General features: G+C 56.2%; 1 protein-coding gene across 1 annotated transcript in view; it reads right to left on the bottom strand.

Annotated features, from left to right (window-relative positions):
- The window catches only part of NSG1 (neuronal vesicle trafficking associated 1), a 29,876-nt gene extending 21,865 nt beyond the window's left edge, over positions 1 to 8,011 (bottom strand). The window contains exons 1-3 of the mRNA XM_045075573.1: positions 7,797 to 8,011; positions 7,287 to 7,441; positions 3,578 to 3,694 (exon numbers count right to left, since the gene is read on the bottom strand). Of these exons, the coding sequence (XP_044931508.1) occupies positions 3,578 to 3,694; positions 7,287 to 7,415 (246 nt within the window). The 5' untranslated portion in view covers positions 7,416 to 7,441; positions 7,797 to 8,011. The remainder of the gene's footprint in view (positions 1 to 3,577; positions 3,695 to 7,286; positions 7,442 to 7,796) is intronic.
- Between the last annotated feature and the right edge of the window lie 10,721 nt (positions 8,012 to 18,732).

Below are 18,732 nucleotides of genomic sequence, written 5' to 3' on the forward strand. Positions count from 1 at the left end.
ATCCACACACGGCCTAGAGAGAGGGATCCCTAGGGAGCTGCTTTCTTCCACAAGCGAGGGTCCCACAGGCAGACCCTGGAAATCTCCCCAAGTCCCCGTGCACTCCAGGCCAGTGCCATCACTAGTCACCCAGTGACTTGTCAGGTTATTCCTGTGCCAGGACGTACCCCCAGAGAGGACAGGCTCTTATCCTGGCTGGCAGAGGGGCTGCCCCTCTGGACCTCACCAAGATGCCTGGTCACACCTGAAGAGAAGCCTGGACCCCTCACTGGGGGAGCCTGGACCCCGTGACATGATGGAAGAGACCAGAGGAAAAGTACTGAAGAACTCAAGTACATGGCCTGCCCCACATCCCGCGGCTGCCAGGGAGGAGGGGGATTTGTGTTCTGTATGGCTCAGGGGACAGATGGAGGCCCCAGGGCAGAGGTCACCAGGAGGGGTTCAAATCAACAAAGGGGCAAAGGATTCTTAGAAGTGCAATAGTCCAGGGGCGCCTGAAGGGCTCAGTCAGTTGAGCCGGTGACTCTTGAATTTGGCTCAGATCATGATCTCAGAGACGTGAGACTGAGCTCCCGGGTCAGTGGGCTCCACACTTAGCACAGAATCTGCTTGGAATTCTCTCTCTCCACCCCACCCCCTGTGCTGGCTTTCCTCTCTCTAAAATAAATTTTAAAAATCTTTATAAAACAAGAGAAAAAGCAGCACCATGGGCTGCCTGGAGCGGGGAGCTTCCCAGGGGAAGCCACATCACCTTGGGGGGTTACGGCCAAGTACACGCTGCCAGGGGCCAAGCTCTCTGCCTCAGTTTCCCCTCCACTGTGAGATAGAGATGACAGGGCACACTTCACAAGATTTTTATAAGGATTAAGTGAGCTGAGAAGTCTCACGAGCTTGCCCCAGGGTGTGACTCATGGGAGCACTCCCTGTTTTTATCCTGTTACTGCTCCTAACAAAGGACAGCACAGGCCTCAGGAGGGTGAGGTCAGTCCCCGGAGGCTTCATGGTGGAGCTGGTGGCTGAGCTGGCCCTGGAAGGAGCTGGAGGGTGAGCCTGTGCGGAGGTGAGTATGGAAGAAGGGGAGGAGAGGTACTGGCCTTGGAGACACAGACCAGTCATAAGTCTCCTAGCCTCCCGTGACCACCTGGGACTCGAAGGCCTCCGCACTGTGCCCTTCAGTGTGGCTGTGAACCCAATGGAGGCCATGGGCACTAAGCACATGAACGTGCCCAGACAGTTTAACGTGTAAGACTGGAGACTGTGCTCACTGCGATGCAGTGCCCTACCAATCACTTACTGTATACATCACCTTCTTAGACGTCCCCCAGGAGGTGCGGGCAGAGATGAGGCAGGGTTCTGCCACCACAGCCCCATCCACAGGGACAGGCTCGGATCCTCTGAGCCCTCAGCTTCTGGTACTCGAAGCCAGGTAACCACACCGATGCTGCCAAAAGCCCCGGTGGCCCGTATGCGTCACCCATGCCTTCCACAGGGGCCCCGGGGACCTGGACCAGGTAAGCATGCGGGAAAAACACAAACAAAGGACACGGGAGCTGGGGGAACAGAGCCTGGCACACAAAGGACCCCAAAAGACAAAGGACAGCATCTCACTCTGGGGGGGGGGGGGGGGAGTACCTAAAATGCCAGGGCTGAGAGGAACAAAGGTTACATCAGACATGAGAAACCCAGACCCACTCAGATATCCAGATGGCCTCCACCATCAGAATGATGGATAGGATGACCTTGAAATTGAGGTCACTTCTGCCTCCGCCAGGAGGCGATCCGCAGGGCATGGGCTATGCAGGCCATCTGAGTGGAGCTGGCTGACCAGCGTGAAAGAGAGATGTCAATCTTGGGTCAACCCAATCTGGTCCTGGTGAAGAACTTAATGGTACATGTAGACTGCACAGCCAGGAGCCCCCCGAAGAGCATCTCAGCTCCTACACCATCCTTAACCACTGGCAAGAGCCCAGACATGGGGCTTTTTGCACCTCAACACTGCCACTGCAAAGAGGGGTCTACCAGCCATACCAACCTCTCGGGACAGCTAGATCACCCGGCGAAACACCCCACAGACAGAAAACACTGCAACTCCGGGGGAAAACAATGCGACTCCGGGGGGTCTGCTAGCCAGGCAGGCCTGGCACAGTGTTCTTCCAGCCTGTGCGGATGGTGGGAACGACGCGAAGGAGGGATTCAAGGTCACGCCCCATCCTGGCATCCCTTCCCGGCCCGTGAAGCCACCTCAGCTCTGCAAGCTTTGTGTGCAGCTAGGAACCAATCCATGGAATTTCTAGGACATGGGACAGGACACTGTATGCAGAGGTGCCTTGGGAACTGCAGGCATCGGGGGGCCCAGGTGTCTGTGCTCCCAGACATCAGCGATCTGCTCACACAGTCACACAGAGCCACAGGAGAGGCGGCCACGGCCACTCTGCAAGGTCGGGGCGACCACTGGTGTCTCTCAAATCACCCCTCTGAAACTGGGTGAGGGCCACCATTTTACCATCTCTCATGTGTCCTCAAAGAACAAGCTTTCAGAAGATCCGTATCCAAACTTTTTCCTCCACTGCAGCCGTCTCCACCCTCGGAGGCACCCAGATGTTAGGGGAGGCTCCGCCCCCCAGCCTGGTTGGAACCCTGCCCCTTCCAGCAGCTCTTCCTCCCTAGACAACTGTCCGGAGCGAGGGCAGTCCTGACCTCTGGGGAGGCTCCCTGAGCTCAGAAGCTCAGAAGCACGAGGAAGGGGCCCTGAAGCGGGTCTTGCAGGTAATAAAGAGGCTGCCTTACCTTTGTGTGAGCCTGCGTCCTTCCTGCAACTGTGAGGTAAGGATCTTAAAGTTTGGTAAGTGATTTTTCACATGTCTGTTAGCCATTGTCTAAAAGAAAGTTTAGGGGTGGGTTTTCCCTGTTATTAAAACTAAGCGAGGGCTGCCTGGGGGGCTCAGTCGTTAAGCGTCTACCTTCTACCTTCGGCTCAGGTTGTGCTCCCAGGGTCCTGGAATTGAGCCCCACATTGGGCTCCCTGCTCAGTGGGGAGCCTGCTTCTCCCCCTGCTTGTGCTCCTGATCTCTCTCTCTCTCTCTCTGTCAAATAAATAAATGAAATCTTTAAAACAAACAAACAAACACCCCCACAAAATGAGACTCTTAACTCTAGAGAACAAACTGGCGGCTGCAGAGGAGAGGGAGGCCAGGGCAGGGGTGAAGTCGGTCAAGGGGATGAAGAAAACACTTGCCCTTCCAAGCACTGTGTCACAGACAGACTCAAATCACCATACTGTGCACCCAAAACTCACATAACACTGTGTATTAATCATGCCAGAATTTTTTAAAACAATAAATTAAAATTTAAAAAATTTTCAAACCAAAAAACACTCCTACAAACTTGTATATGGTCATTCCGGAAGACGAAGGAAAGAAAGAAGAAAATCTGGAAAACCACAGAGTGGGTTCTGCACAGCTGGGATCGGCCAGACAACCGGCATCCGGTCCTATCACTCCAGGGGCCAGACAACCGGCATCCGGTCCTATCACTCCAGGGACCAGCTTGCCCTCCACCCACCGCCAGGGCCACTCACCTTGAACCTCTCGGTGACCCCCTCAGTGATGCTGACAGTGAACTCCGCTATCTTGGGAGGACGCGCTTTGCCTTTCTTGCGGTCAGGCTCGTACTCGGTCTTCGTTTTCACAACCACCTTGGCCGGGAAGCAGAGAAGCACAGCGTCAGCGGTGTGGTCCGAAGCCCGTGGACATACCTGTCCGGCGAGGATGGGCATGGGCACCCTGGGGGCCCAGCCAGCATTTCACCCACAAGTATTTCACAGAAAAGAACAGCCGTCCTTGGCCTGAAATCTCGGGGCCAGGACTTTCTGAGAAATGGCCCATGAGTAATCCCGAGAGCAGCCCCAGGAAGGAAAGACGGTCACTCCCCGCTGGAGAAGTTAAGCTCCTCGGCCAGAGGTCCCCCAGCTAAGAGGGGGCAGGGCTAACTCCTGCCACCGCGCTCCTTCCACCACCCAGGATGCCGCAGAAGCCCCGGTGGTCCAGGGGGTGCCCTCGGCTTCCATGGGTCTTTCGGTGCCACTGTGGGTATAGGGAGGGAAGAGGCAAAGAGATTAGGAAGGAGCAGGAGCAGGCCTCCATCTCTCAGCCCCCACCCTGCCACCCTCTCCCCCCTCCGCCCCTGCAATGGCCCCCGGGAGAATCTCCCTGCTCTTCTTCCCCTGCTCTCTACTGCGAAGTGAAGAGGTTTCTCCCCCCATGCACCTGCCCCACTCTGCCCCATACACACCCTTCCCTGCTCCCCCAGCAGCTTCCCACCAGCCCCCACCCACCCTCCATCCTCCCCCCTCAGAGGCTCCAGCCCCTTCCTCCACTCGCCTGTCGGACGGTTTCTTGCTCTGTCCCCACAGGCCAGGGAGGCCTCAGGGTTTCCACTGCTCTAGTCTCCACTCCTCCACCTCAAATCCAGGAGACAAGAAGCGGCAGCAGGACTGCAGAGGGCCAGTCACCCATGCCCCCACCCACCCACCCTAAGACAGCGGGGTTGGAAACCGTCTCTCTGCAACCATAGGCCCCAGGGAAGAGCCAGGGGAGAATCAGGATAGCGAGCCATGGGGGCTGCCGGAGGGACTCTAGGACTGAGCTGTGACCCTGGATCCAGCTGGGAGAAGAAAATCGGGAGAGAGAGTGACCCATGCCAGCTGCCACCGAAAAGTGATCCACGGGCCACAAAACCTGTCATCAACTCCTGCCTTCCCTCCTTCAGTCCCTTCCATGCACGAGGCTCTCTGGATGCCGAGAGGGCGGGCACGCCGAGTGTGACCGTGCGGGTGCCCACCAGCTCTGGAGGGAGCATTTGTGCATTCCCCTACTGTCCTCAAATCCCAAGTGTCCCTGACTCGCTATGTGACCTTCAGCACCTGCCTGGCCTCTCCCAACCTCAGTGCCCTGACCTGTGAAATGGGACCACGGCCTATCTCAGCCCACTGCAGTGAGGAGGGGGCCGTCCACACAACCCTCAGCACCGTGCAAACCCGGTCGATACTCTACCGGCCCAGATTCAGCTGCCTTTGCCGCTAACACGCTCGGTGACCTCGAACTAGACCCTCTATCTCCACATGTGTAAAATGGGGGCCATGACAGTAAAGTTACTCAACAAATGTCAGGCGAGACCAGCCCGTGCCTTGCTGCCAGCTCCACTGTCACCAGCGACCCTCGGCCCTCAGTGCTCACTCTCAGGACAGGCTCCACTCACAACCCTGGCTGTGTTACCTGACCCCACCAGCCTGACCCCACCAGCCACAGCACCTGGGACAGGAGACATCACCTCCCCTGAACCCTGCCTGTGAGCAGCACAGCACTGTTGTGCGTGTTAAGCGAGGTCTTGCATGAGAGGTCACGTCCCAAGCAGGATGGAGCATGGGACCCTGCCAGAAGCTTCTGTACAGAGGGAGGGGATTGTGGCCTTCCACTGTGTGACCTTGGGCCCATCCCCCGAACTCTCCGAGACTCAGTCTCCTCATCTGTGACCTCAGAAATCTTCTAGCCCAACCACTGGTTCCTGGATGCCCCAGAGGGGGTTCCCTCCCTCTGATTGAACACTCCCACCAATTCCCTCTCACTGTTTGAACACTCCCAGGGATGGGAGACTCACTACCTTTCAGATCTACCTAGGCTACTTCGAAATGGCCCAATTGGTTGGCCAGGATTTCATACCTACCTGAAATCCACCACCCCATCCCCCACCCCCGGCCGGTAGAAGACAACTGTGTGTCAGACAATTCTGGAATGCAATAGACTGAGGGCAAAAGAGGAGACTCAGGCTGAGCGGAGGGAGTCACCTGACAGAGGTGCTGCCTCGGGACACAGCCTTCCTGGCACAGGCCACCACCACTCTGGGGCTGAGGAGGGAGGGAAAGGTGGGGGGATGGGCAGCTGAGCTAGCCCAGCAAGTCAGGGAAGGGGGATGCGCCTCTGGCAGCTGGCTGCCCTGCCCCACCCCTCCCCTAAAGCCTCCTCTAGACTTTCAGTACCCCAAATTGGCCCCACATGGCCTAGGTGCACAGGTGTGCCCTGCGGATCCTCTTTCTGAACCGAAACACCTGCCATCAGCCGCCTCTCCTTCTCCACCCCCCCACCCAATACACAAACAATAGAGTTCGGGGGATGGAAACCACTCTACTCTAGACAGCTGAGTAAGTCAAAGGGTGCACCTGGGAATAAAGGAATCTTCCAGAAGGGAAGGACCCTCTGCTGCCGCCAAGATATCCCCCTATCCCCGTCCGGTGGTCAGCAATCACCAGCGAGCAGGAATAAAGGACAAAGACCTGACTCAGAATGTCCTCGCTGGAGCTAAATGAGACAATAAATGAAAACGCACTTCGGGGAATAGAATGAACTCGCTCCCGGCTGGGTGGTTTTTAAGCGGCAGCAAGGTGGTCAGAACGGATGCTGTGTTCATTATTCTAGGTTTGAGCTTTGGAATACAATTGTCGAGACTTTCAATCATTGCCATTTACCTTTTAAGACGTTAACTCCTGAAAAAATTATCCTTCACATACAGAAACTACTTGATTGGATACTCTACTCAGGAAAAGAAGGGGCTCTAAATTCAGAAAAGGAAAGACCACTTTGGGGAAACGATGATGAAGGGTTGTCCCCAGTTAGGCTAACACCCGGCCAGCAGAGCACTTACTAGAAGATTTCACAAAAGGAACAAAGAAAAGAAGGAAGCTCCCGAGAAGAACATACGCCCTGCAGCATCTACAGCCGGCCTGGGAGGGGCAGACGGTGAGGGTGAGGACGGGAACCCAGCCCCTTAAGGAGGGTCCACCTGGCCAAGGAGAGGAGCCTCCTCACCCGCACGGGGCGAATCGGAGGGGCGAATCCGACGGAAACCGCCCCACCTGGGCAGGCGCACGGGGCAGCCGCGCCCCAAGGCTCACCCCACACCCACAGTCCCCTGCTATCTTGGCAGGGGGGAGTATGGGCGGGGAGAAGCAGGGCCGGGGCCGCCGCGTTGGTACCGGGGGCCCCTCTCGGACAAGACTGCTACAAAAATCCAGAAGGGACCTTCCCCCGATTGCGCTCCCTTGTCGGAACGGAGCTGTCTCCGGATCCGGAATCCCGCGCCGGCACGCGGTCCTCCCGGGGGGCTTCCTCCCTCCGCCCGAGCTCGCCCCCACTTCCTATCTCCCGCGCACGCCGCGCGTCTCTTTTGTTGCGGCCGCCGCCCGACGCTTGGGGTGCGCACCCGGCAGCGCGGGGGTGCCGGGGGGCTCTCACCTTGTCCGGGGGCGGAAACTGCAGCTGATTGACATCGAGGGGCGTCATTAGGGGGATGGTGTCGAAGCCATCCTCCAGCAGCGGCTGCTTGGTGCCCTTCTCCGCGAAATTGTTCCCCAGCTTCACCATCGTTCCAGGAGACCCGAGGCTGCCGCCTGCGAGGGAGGGCCGGGCGGGAGTCACCGCGAGCTCGCCGGCTCCCCCTTGGCCTCCGGGGAGGAGGGATCGGGAGGACGCAGCTGTCGCGGGCCCGGGACTGGGGAAGGAGGGGAAGGAGGGGGTCCCAGGCCCTCCCCCCCGCGGGACCCGAGTGCCCGGCTCAGGGGCGCACCGCGGCCGAGGAGGGGGCGCGCCCCGTCCCGGCGCCGGGGACCCGCGCGGAGCACCCCGGTTCCCCACCCACCCACCCACTGGGTGACCGGTGGCCCGCGGACCCCGCCTCGGAGGGAAGACTCGGGCCCGCGGACCTCGCCCTGGGGCGGAAGGCTTGGGCCCGCGGGCCGCACTCACCCACGCCGGCTCGCAGGTCTGGCTCCGAGCGCGCAGCGAGCCTCCGCGTCGGCCGCTCCCGCGCGCAGCAATGGCGGAGGCGGCGCCGCGCGGGGCCGGGCGGGGGAGCCGAGCGATTGGGCTCGCGGCCGCTCCCTCCTCCCGCTCGCCGCCTCCCTTCCTGCCGCCCCCGGGGCCGCCCGTGAGCGGGTGAGTGCGCGCGTGTGGCGGCGGCGGCAACTCCGCCCTGACGCAGCGCGCGGGGCAGCACAAAGGAGCCCTCCCTGGGGACCCGAGCCCGACCCGACTACGAGGGGCGCGCCGGGACCCGAGGCTCGGGGCGGCTGCGGGGGGCGAGGCGCGGCGAGAAGGGGGAGAGATGCGCCAGAGTGGGGGGCACGGGAGCGGGCCGGTGGCGCGCGGCTGGGCTGGGAAGGGGGCCCCGAAAACAGGGCGTAGGGTGTCCCCGCGGGAAGGAGGCGCGAATGCTAATGCTTCGGCACGAGGGGGAGAGCTCTCCTGAGCAGGGGACGGCGCCCGGCTGAGAGGACGCCGCGGGGCTGCCTGAGGGTTGGGTATTCAGGGTAGAGAGAGCGCTTGGCGCGCTGCGCCGCGTTGGAGGGAAAGGGAAAGGTTTCTCTGGTCTGTTGGTTAGAGGAAGAGGAAGGGGGGGTTTCCTCGCTGCAGCCACAGCCTGGAGCATCCAGGTCGCAGAGGATGGGGGGCGCGGAATGAAGGGCGGGGGTTTCCAGCCGCTATCGCAGCTGCCCAGATTAGGGCGTCATTTTGCGGACCTGGAGCCAACCCTGGCTGCAGGACTCCCCAGACAAGAAACGCGTGGCGTGCGGGCAAGACCAGAAGCTGGCGGCAGGCCGCTGCAGGGGAAGTACCTTGCAGGCACCTGTCTCTTTCGGGCCCTGCTGGAAACACAGAGTAGGGGTTCCCGAAGTCTTACTTCCATTCCACACCTCAGTTGCACGACTGAAGGCTGAGGCCGCGTCTTTTCCATCAGCCAACTGAGAACCATCACTGGAACCTGCCTCCCCTCCCCTAGAACCGCGGGGATTACCCGGAGATGGCGGGAGCAGCCACTGCCTGCCTGTGCCCTGAGCCTGCAGCCCAGTCTAGAAACCTGGCCCTGGGAGCCCCAATTCCAAATCCCCAGGAGGGCCCCACCCCTTTGACACATGAGGTCCCTGGATTTCTCCACTTGCCCCAGCTCCCCAACAGGGTTTAAGTGGGCCTTTGACTGCAGGGCAGCCTGGTGGGACCCAGGATCTTGGCAGACACTACCCTTGGCCAGCCTGCGGACAGCAAGTGTCCCAGGTGCTGGCCCCCACCACAGGCCTTGGGTGCGGCCGCCAGCATCTTTCCGGCAGAGGCTTTTAAACCACAGCACCAGACCCAGTGATACCTGTGAAGTGAAACCCTATGTGCTTTCGGGAGGAAGTGGCTTTGTCCCCATCTCGGGTGTTGTCATTTTACTGACCCCAACACAGGAGCCACACACACACACACTGTGGCTAGAATCTCACACAGGGAGCTGCAGGGTGAGCCTCCCAGAACCCCATGTGTGCCTCTCCTGCCCTCAAAGGCTCTGTGAACAAAGGAGGACAGGGACACAAAGGACCCATGGTTCGACAGAGACAGCAGGGGACAGTCTTGCTTTTTCGTGCTGTCCTGGGTTTTCACGCGGACTTTGCAGTCTCAGTTTGTGTGGTGTCCAAGTGGCATCTGGCCGGGGGAAGGATGCAGGGAAGGACTCGGTGAACAGACCTACAACCCAGCCAGCAAAAGCTTGGGGGTGAGTGCCTAGGTGGACAGGGGACCCACCAGAGGGTCACAGTCACTGCTGGGAGGCTGTGGACAAAGTGCGACAGCCCCAGGGAGGGCAGAGGGAACGCAGGGAGGAAAGGGATGTGCAAGACACTTAGTTTCCTGGCCGCCACGGCAAACCACCGCAAACTGGGGGCATAGAATGTATAGTCTCTCAGGTCCTGAGGCCGGAGGTCCGAAACTCAGGTGTCAGCAGGGCCACACTCCCTATGGAGGCTGCAGGGGACAATGGTGCTGCCTTCTCCAGCCTCTGAGGCCCCGGGAGTCCCTGGGCTTGTGGCCTGGTTTCCCTACCCCCAGATCAGTCACACTGTCTCCTCTTCCCTGGGTGTCTCCCACGAGGACGCTGCTCGCTGGATTTGGGGCCCACTCCATGACCCAGCATTAGCCATCATTGCATGACCTGTGAGATACGTTCGCAAGTCCTGGGCGTTGTGCACGGATGTCTTGAGGGACCGCACCTGGATTTACTTGGGTACTGAGCCTGCGGGGGGGGACCACAGTTCAAGGGGCTCAGGGGCCCAAGGTGGCCCTGGGGAGACAGGGTCTGGGCAAGAGATCTGCTTGGAGTGGCAGGGGTCACAGAAGTGGGGCCAGCTGAGCCAACAACAGTGCTTCTGGGACCGATTTTGGGTGTTTTAAAGCATACACACAGTCTCACTGGAGACCTCCTTGCAAGAATTTTTGTCATGTATTTGGTTTTCCTAAATGACTCTGTGACACACACCCACCGCCTCTTGGACAATGACCACAACCCCCATCCGGCCAGGCTCCTGTTCACAGGACAGTCAGCTGCCACTTGGTGCCACTTCCAAGTTCAAGCCTCTCCCTGACGTCCTTGCCCAGAGGCTCAAGTCCAGACTGCATGGCAGTGGGGTGGAGGGTGGGGGACAGTGTGATAGCCTGATTTCCAGTCCTGCTGCTCCCACTTCCATGCTCTGTGACTTCTGACAAGTTGCTTGACTTCTCTGGGCCTCAGTTTCCCCATCCATAAAATGGAGATCGTCATAATACCTCCATCACAGTGGTGCTGAAAGACTCAAACGCGCTACTGCATGATTTTAAACAACAGCACCTACTCTGGCTGCGGCCACGACTTTGAATGCTACTCGCTGCTCTGTTCCCCTTGATCTTGATTCCCAGGAGACTTACGGGGAGCCAGGATGAGGCGCCAGGCACTCATTGTGAGCACAGGATTCGAGCTCACAGGGACTGAAAAGGCTCTCCCTAGCATCCTGGTGAGCCTCTCCGCAGCTCAGAGAAGGAAATGCCTGGACCCAGGCCATGGAGGGGGCGGAAGGGTGGAGCCCAGGCAGGGGTGAGGCTGCCCTGCAGCTTCCCTGCTAGCAGCCTGGCCCCTGGCACAGGTGAGGGCCACCCGGGGCCGAGACTGCAGGGAGGAGGGGGGAAAGTCCAAGGCCCGACCATGTCGATTAAGGATGGGGCAGACAAGTTTCACCCCCAAGTCTTGTTTTTTTTTTTTAATTGAAAAATAATCCACGTGCCACAAATTTCACCATTTTAAAGTATATACATTGTTGAGGTTTTTAGTATACTCACAGGGTTGTGCAACCATCACCATTAATTCCAGAACATCTGTATGGAACATCTGTATTCCAGAACACCTGTCCCTGTTATCAGCCCCTCTCATTCTCCCTGTCCCCCAGCCCCCCGCAACTACGAATCTACTTTCTCTTTCAGTGCCAAGACCCTTTCTTTTTAAAAATTTTCCCCAGCTTTACTGATATAAAAGTGTGTCTATTATGGTGTACAACCTGGTGATTCTATGTACGTATAGATTGTGAAGCTATTTCGACAATAAGCGTAGTTAACATGTCTAGTACCTTTGTGTGGGGGTGGGGTTAAGAAGTTTAAGACCTACCTAATTACTTTCTCTGGACCTCCTTTCTGATGGTTTCAAGTCTCTCCGCCCCATCCTTAATTCTGAGTGGGTTAGTACACTGACATGGACTAGGGAGAGAAGCGGGGCCCCCCTGGGCAGTCTTCCCTGTCTCTTCTTGGACCCTGCACTCCAGCCACACCCACCTGCCCATTCCCAAAGCACCTGCCTCCAGGCCTGGGCCAATGCTGTCTCCCTGGCAGGGAACAGGTCCCTCATCCCCTCTGCATTTCACAAACTCCTCCTCATCCTTCAAAGCCTAGACCAAATGTCACCTCCTCTTTGAGCCTCACCTGGCCCTTCTCTGTGCTTCTCTCCTGCTGGGTTCTCGTATTTATACCTTTTCCTGAATCGTGAGCCAATCCTGGTGGAACAACTTAATCTTTCATTTTTACATCCCCTGAGACTAGAACAGAGCCCAGCCTATAGCAAGGACCTGGAAACAAACGTGAAACTGGCATCCCTTCATTTCACATTCACAGTAGATTCAGACATTTAAATGTCAGGTTTGTAAAGCCAAGCTCGAGTATGTAGTAAGGAAATCCACCGTCTAATTCAAGCCAAAGGCAGGCGTGCCCATGACATCACGGTGACATTCTCCCCCCAGATTCAACCTTGCTGCAAATGCTCACTTCTGGAAAACTCCAAACCTTATTTAAAAATACCTAAGGTAGAGACAAAATCATAAATTCAGTTCCTACTGGCTTCAGTGTTTTGTTTACCTTCATACTCCATCCCCGACAGTTAACGCCTACCAAGGACTCAGGCAATGGTTAGGAAATGAATGAAGGACATTTTTGTTTCTTTGTCCTTAGAGAAACTGAGTAAATAGTATTGTGGGGCTCATCGTCACCTGATGACTCGTTACATATTGAAACAGAGCTCTGTGTATGTGTGTTTGTGTTTTAGATTTGGGGAGTTTTTGAGTTTTGTTTGGTGTTTTGTGTATGTAGTCTTCATGGCCCACTCAGCCATTCCCCACGCCTGTCCCCGCCTCAGCAAACAATCCCCTTGACATAAATCCCCCTCAGACGATCTGCCCCCTTGGTGCCTTGACAGAACTCAAAGGGAGAACATCCTTGCTCTTGCCTCCATCCTCCCTGGAGCCGCTAGGAAGTCAACCCTTCCCGAGCCTCCTCCAAGGTGAAGAATTATGTGATCTCGCTCTGCCATCTTCTTCTTTTCTTTCCAAGCATCACGGAAATTCTGAGGGGGAAGGGGCAGGTATTTTACAGCTCAAGGAGCCATCACAACGGGTGGACATGACCCTGTGAGCAAGGACTCATGTGCAGGGAGTGCTGACAGGCACTTTCTGTGCTCTGTTTCTCAGTGCCCTCCAACCATCTCTGGGGGGGTGGGGCTTCTGGTCTTATAGACGCCATAGGGGCTTAGGTGACAGTGTTGTCAAAAAGATGCTTGGAGGACTCATTGGCCAAAGAAGGGAGAATACCAGATGCTTCAAGAACTTCAGACAAAACTGCAGCCCCTCCTGCCATCCAAGGCCCAGCCCTGCCCCACGCGGGTGCCAGGGACCCTGAGGACCTGGCTACGCCTCTGGTGTCCCAGTTCCATGGTCCACTTAGACCCCCAAAACAGAGGTGGGAGTGGGGAATTCCCTAAACCTGAATATTGCCCCCAGGACCAGCATTCATGGTGCCGTCACTCCCTTAATCGTGGGCAGGCAGGCCATGCTGGTGGTGTGGCCTTGGACAGCACAGGGGCCCTCCTGGGCCTCAGTTTCCCCATCCACAAAATGAGAGGATTGGGCTAGAATGTTCACTTACTCCCCTTCCAGTTTAGAAGTCCCCGTCTCATTGGTCACAGTCACCATGGAAAGTACAGCCCAAAGCGAATCAGAGTCAAGATTACCGGGGACATGTGGAGGTCAAGGCACTGCACGTGACCTGGGTCATAAACTCTGGGGGCCGCATCATTTCATTCAGCTCTTCCCCTGCCCTGTTCCAGAGTATTCCGTGATTGCCAGCACTGGCTTCTGCACCAGCGTTCCAGCGTGTAGCGATAACTTGGACTAAATTATTTAGCTGGTAACTGATTATAAAAGCACTCTGCCAAAGTAAAGAACCACAGAAAGGCCAAATTCTAATAACAACACCGCCATACGCTTGAATTAATTATTGAATTTTTTAAAAGCCCACAGATGGATGAGTGCAATTCATTCCACGCTCCGCGGAGCCAGGGTCCCTGAGAGAGTGTCTAAAATTCACAGGCTCCCCGGGGTGTGCTGGAGACAGCATAGTGCAAGCCTGAGCTGCATTGCAGGCAGCTTGGCAATGACCTCATGGGGCTTTTCCATCCGCGATGTCTCCGCTCAGCAGCTGCACTGGGCTGGGCTGGGCTTGGGTCGCAGCAACATTAGCACGCTCTGAGTTGACCCAGGATTTCTGGCCGTGGCACCTTCTTTTTTTTTTTTTAACATCTATAATTTATGACCTTTTCTCTGTCGGGCAGGCTCCCCTATTTCTCTCACCCAGCTAGGGAAGGGGAGTGGGATCCTTGTGAGCGGATTTTCCAAATTGAAATTTTACCTCTCACGGTCCAATGGTCCTAATTTTGGACCCAGTTTATTCTACAATGCAAGGCACGTTGCCCTTGCCTTCTGAAGCAGAAGATGTTGTAAAGAATCTTATCTTTTCTTGGAAAATCAGGTCAGCTCTCTGCACAGAGCTGGGAGCCCTCACACCGGGCTTGGTCAGTGCTGATTCTGTTTTGGGGAGCTCTGTGACCTCCAGTCCTGCCAGGGGACCGCCTGGGACCTTCCTCACTTCTCACCCCATCCCCAGTATTTGCTGGGAGCAGACATTCCAAATTGCCCCATTTATTAGAATCACATAAAAAAAAAAAAGAGTAAGGAGACTGCAGTGGGTTGATGTGTCCCCTAAAACTTTGTGTCCTTGTGGCACCTCAGAATGTGATCTCAGTTGGTAACAGGGTCGCTGCAGATACAATTGGTTGAGGATCCTGGGATGAAACTGCCCTGGATTTGGGTGGGCCCAAAAGCTAATGGCTGGTATCCTTCTCTGAGGAGCAGAGGACACAGAGAGACAGGACACGTGACGGCTACAAGCCAAGGAACACAGGAGTGCCCCCAGCCACTGGAAACTGGGAGAGAATCACACCACAGATCCTGCCCTAGAGCTATGGGGGAGGGGACCATAGACCTACTGACACCTTAATTTTGGACCTCTGGCCTCCAGACCTGAGAATAGGTTTCCATTGTTTTAAGCCCTCCAGTCTGTAGTATAGAGGCAAAGGGTAAGCTGCCCCCAAAATGTACTGCTTTGGCATTAATTATAGCCCAGCATGGGGCTCAAACCCAGGACCAAGAGATTAAGACTTAAGCTGAGATCAAGGGTTGGACGCTCAACTGACTGAGCCACCCCAGAGCCCCGGCATTATTTTAAACAAAAGTTACAAACAAGAGATAGCAAGTGCAAGGACATGCAGACCACCCCTCCGTCCCCCGAAAGCAGGGATAAATCTCCCTGTGAAAAGAACCCTCCCAGCAGCAGGAGGGACAGAGACACCCCAGTCACCAGAGGTAGGACATCTGGAGCTGGGAAGGCTACAAAAGCAAACCTGATCACTTTTTACCACCTGACTACCCCGGCCCAAATTGTTTAGAATTCCTCACTCACGGAAGCTCCCAAGCTCCAGTTTTCCCTATCCCGTCAGGACCTCACCGATGTATTATCTCTTTGCCTAAAAAGAATAAAAACTGCCTGCTTGGTCACTTCTTTAGGTCATTTATTACAGGTCCTCCGCACACGTGTCATTAAACTTTGCTTTTCCCTCCTGGTAACTTGGCCCCCCTCATTTTCATGCTTCCTGCAGCCGGAAGACCTTGAAGGTCAGAAGAAAGTCTCCCTTGCCTACAACCATCATTTATGATAACGGCCCTAGAAACTTACACAGAAACTCTACAGCCCAAAGAGCTGACCTGATGCTTTTAAGCTTTACATCTTCATCTATTGAATATGTTGACATCAGATGCAGTTTTAAAATATCCACTTGGAGTTTCAAAGCATCTCCCCTACCCTGGCGTGAATTTGCATGATTGAAGCCTGATAGAGGTAAGGGACATGGCTGCTGGTCTCTGCAGGGTGGTCCTCGGTCCTCACCAGAGCTTGCCAACTCCTTGTCCACACCCTGCCTGTGGGTGATGCCTCTACCCCTGTCTCCCACCCCAGGGGAGCAGCTGCATTTTGGATGTTAGAATCCTGAACCTGTATTCCTGAGCTGGAGTGGACTCTAGAGAGTGTTAGCCCAGGGCTGTGGTTTCCAGAGTGGATCCCCAGACCAGGGACATCAGCCTTACCTGGGGACTTGTTAGACATGCAAACTCCTGGGCCCCTGCTCATGCTCACTCTCTCTCAAAAAAAGAAAAAAAAAAAATTGCTTTTATTGGAAAGCAGGGAGATTTCACAAAACATCCAGATTCTACTTTCTTTTGAAAATCTGAGACATCTAACAACAAAGACATTCCCATAGAGCAAAAATCTGCTGCAAATGATAATGGCTGCCTGCCCCCCACACCTGCCCTCCACGCCCCCACCCCACAGCTGCCTCACCCCTGCATTAGAGGAGCTTCTGTTTCATTCACTGGGGCCACCTAACCTGCTTGGCACCTGCAGGCACTTGAATGTGAGACCCTAATCTAACCCAGACCTCATTTTACAGGTGGGGAAACGGAGGGACAGACAGGAATGAGCACGTTCCTGGGCTATGCCATGGTCCACACCTGCCCGCAGGGTGACCCAGCAGCTCAGAAGCCTTTGTTGGCAAACAGAAGAAGCTCATGGAGGGCCCCTGGGAATCCTGCAGTCCCAAGGAAGTGAGATCTGAAATCAGAAACCCGTGGTGGCACCCCGGGACCTGAGGAAGGGAAAGGGGGGAGGGGCCAAAGCCGTGATAGGGAGGGGGCAACACAGGAGATACCCCATGGGTGGTGGTGACCACCCCCAGCACCAGAGGACAATGACAAATGTTGGCAGAGAGGTGAGGGACTCGGAACCCTAACCCATGGCCAGTGGGAGTGTCCTGTGGCGTGGCCACCATGGAAAGTGTGGAAAACAGCCACATGTCCCCAGAAAGTCAAACACAGATTTGTCATCGGATCGGCAGTCCCTCCTAAACTGGCGCCCAGCACATGTGCATGCAAACAGTGGAGCACGATGTTATAAAAGCAGACTACAGAAGCCAAAGGGGGGAACAACCGAAGTGTCCCCCAGCTGACAGAGAGATACACAACACGTGGGCCATCCCTTCCACCGAGCGTGGCCCGGCCACGGAAAGGAGGGAAGTGTGGATGCGGGCTGCGCCCTGGATGGACCTTGGCGACATCCTGCTGGGCGGAGGTAGGCGGCCATGGAAGATCGCGTGCTGTACGGTTCGCTGATGTGACATGTCCAGGAAAGGGAAGTTCGCGCAGACAAAAAGTAGATTTGGCGTTGGGGGTAGTAGTAGTAGTAGGCGTTGGGGGTGCGGGGAGAATGGGGGCGACCACCAGCAGACATGGGGCTTCATTCAGGTGTGAGGATAATATTCTAGAATTAGGCAGGTATGCTGGGTGCATTGCTCCATGAATACACTAAAAACCAGGGAATGGCACGTTTAATGGTATATGAGTTAAGTCTCAAAAAACAAAACAAAACAAAAAAACTGACTGGTCCTAAATGGCTGGAGCATGAGCAGTTGGGGACGGGGCAGCATGACAAGGAGGGCGGCGACAGCATGACTCAGGCCCAACAGGACCGGCTACTAACGTCGTCCAGCACCCACCGGGCAGGCACGCAGCTAAGACCTGGCGGACGTCCGAGGCTTGGCACGCGGTACCTGCCGCAAGCATGCTCAGGAGGGGTTGTCCGCCGAGCCGTTCACATGTGGGGAAACCGAGCACAGGAGGAGCGGCTGACACCCTTCCCCAGATCCCTCCCTGCCATTGTGGTGGCCAGCGGCGTGACGTGGTGACAGTGCATATGCGTGTGAGCATGTGTGTATACTGAGCTGGGGTGTGCGTGCGCACACACGGGAACTCTGCACACACGTGTACTATGTCTTGCACACCCACAAGAAGCTACCCAGGCTGCCGCAGCTCCCCGTTCCTAGGACACCCCGAGTTCCTCGCCTCTGCCACCATGACAAAGCACCAGAGACTAGGGGGCTTAAACACTACAAACATGTCTCCCCACCCTGGCCTGGCGGCTGGGCATCTGAGACCCGGGCGAGGGCAGCCCTGGTTCCTTGTGAGGCCTCTCTCCTTGGTGGCAAATGTCCATCTTCTCCCTGTGTCTCACGTGCTCATCCCTGTGCGTGTCTGTGTCCTGATCTCCTTTTCTTGTAAGGGCACCTGTCCTAATGGCTCGGGGCCCACCCAGATGACCTCATTGTAACTAATCACTTCTTTAAAAATCCCATCTCCAAGCACAGTCACATTCTGAGGTCCTGAGGGTTGGGGCTTGGGCATGTGAAATTTGGGGACACATAATTCAGCTCACAACTGTTCATAGAGCAATGTCGCAGAAGAGAGCTGTGGCTTCCAAGCCAGACCGGCCAGGCAGGGCTCTGACCTGGATCTGGTCACTTTCCAGTGAAGTGTGAGTCACTTGCCTTTCCCGAGCCTCAATTCCTGCCTCTGAGAAGTAAGAGTCATGAGGAGACCCCAGTGAGAAGACTTCCTGTCTTCTGCTGCTGACAGGGCCCTCTCTCCAGCCTCGGGAGTCACCCAGGTTTTGGTTCCTGCCCCAAGCTGGGGGGTGGAGTGGGGGGGCGGGGGGAGGGCGGCTCTGCAGACTTACATCTAATCCCCCACCCCCAGCCCTGGGAATGAGGGAGGCACCTTTACATGCTGCATGTTACCCCTGAGGAAACTGAAGCTTACCAAGGTGAAGTACTTGATCAAGCTTGCACAGCTGGGGCTGGGCCCGTGTCTCGGGGGCCCCTGTGATCGGAGGCTTCCTCATAAGCCCTCCAGGCCTATCACCAAGACTTTGTGGAACAGGTTGCATGGAAGTGACTTGAGATAGACAAGAAATCCGGCTGGGGGGATGGAAGGCCACTGCGTTCGTTCTGTTCTCTGGGTCATCTTGGCTTCCAGAGATTGTTTTTGAACCTCTAACGATGCCCCTTGAATGTGAAATGAAAATATTTTCCCAGTGAAAGACACATTGGTCCGTGTGCAATGGAGGTCGAGCTGCTAATGGC

The sequence above is a fragment of the Mustela putorius genome, unplaced genomic scaffold, assembly GCF_011764305.1.
Source record: "Mustela putorius furo isolate JIRA1106 unplaced genomic scaffold, ASM1176430v1.1 tig00000083_pilon_pilon_pilon, whole genome shotgun sequence".
Taxonomy (NCBI): domain Eukaryota; kingdom Metazoa; phylum Chordata; class Mammalia; order Carnivora; family Mustelidae; genus Mustela; species Mustela putorius.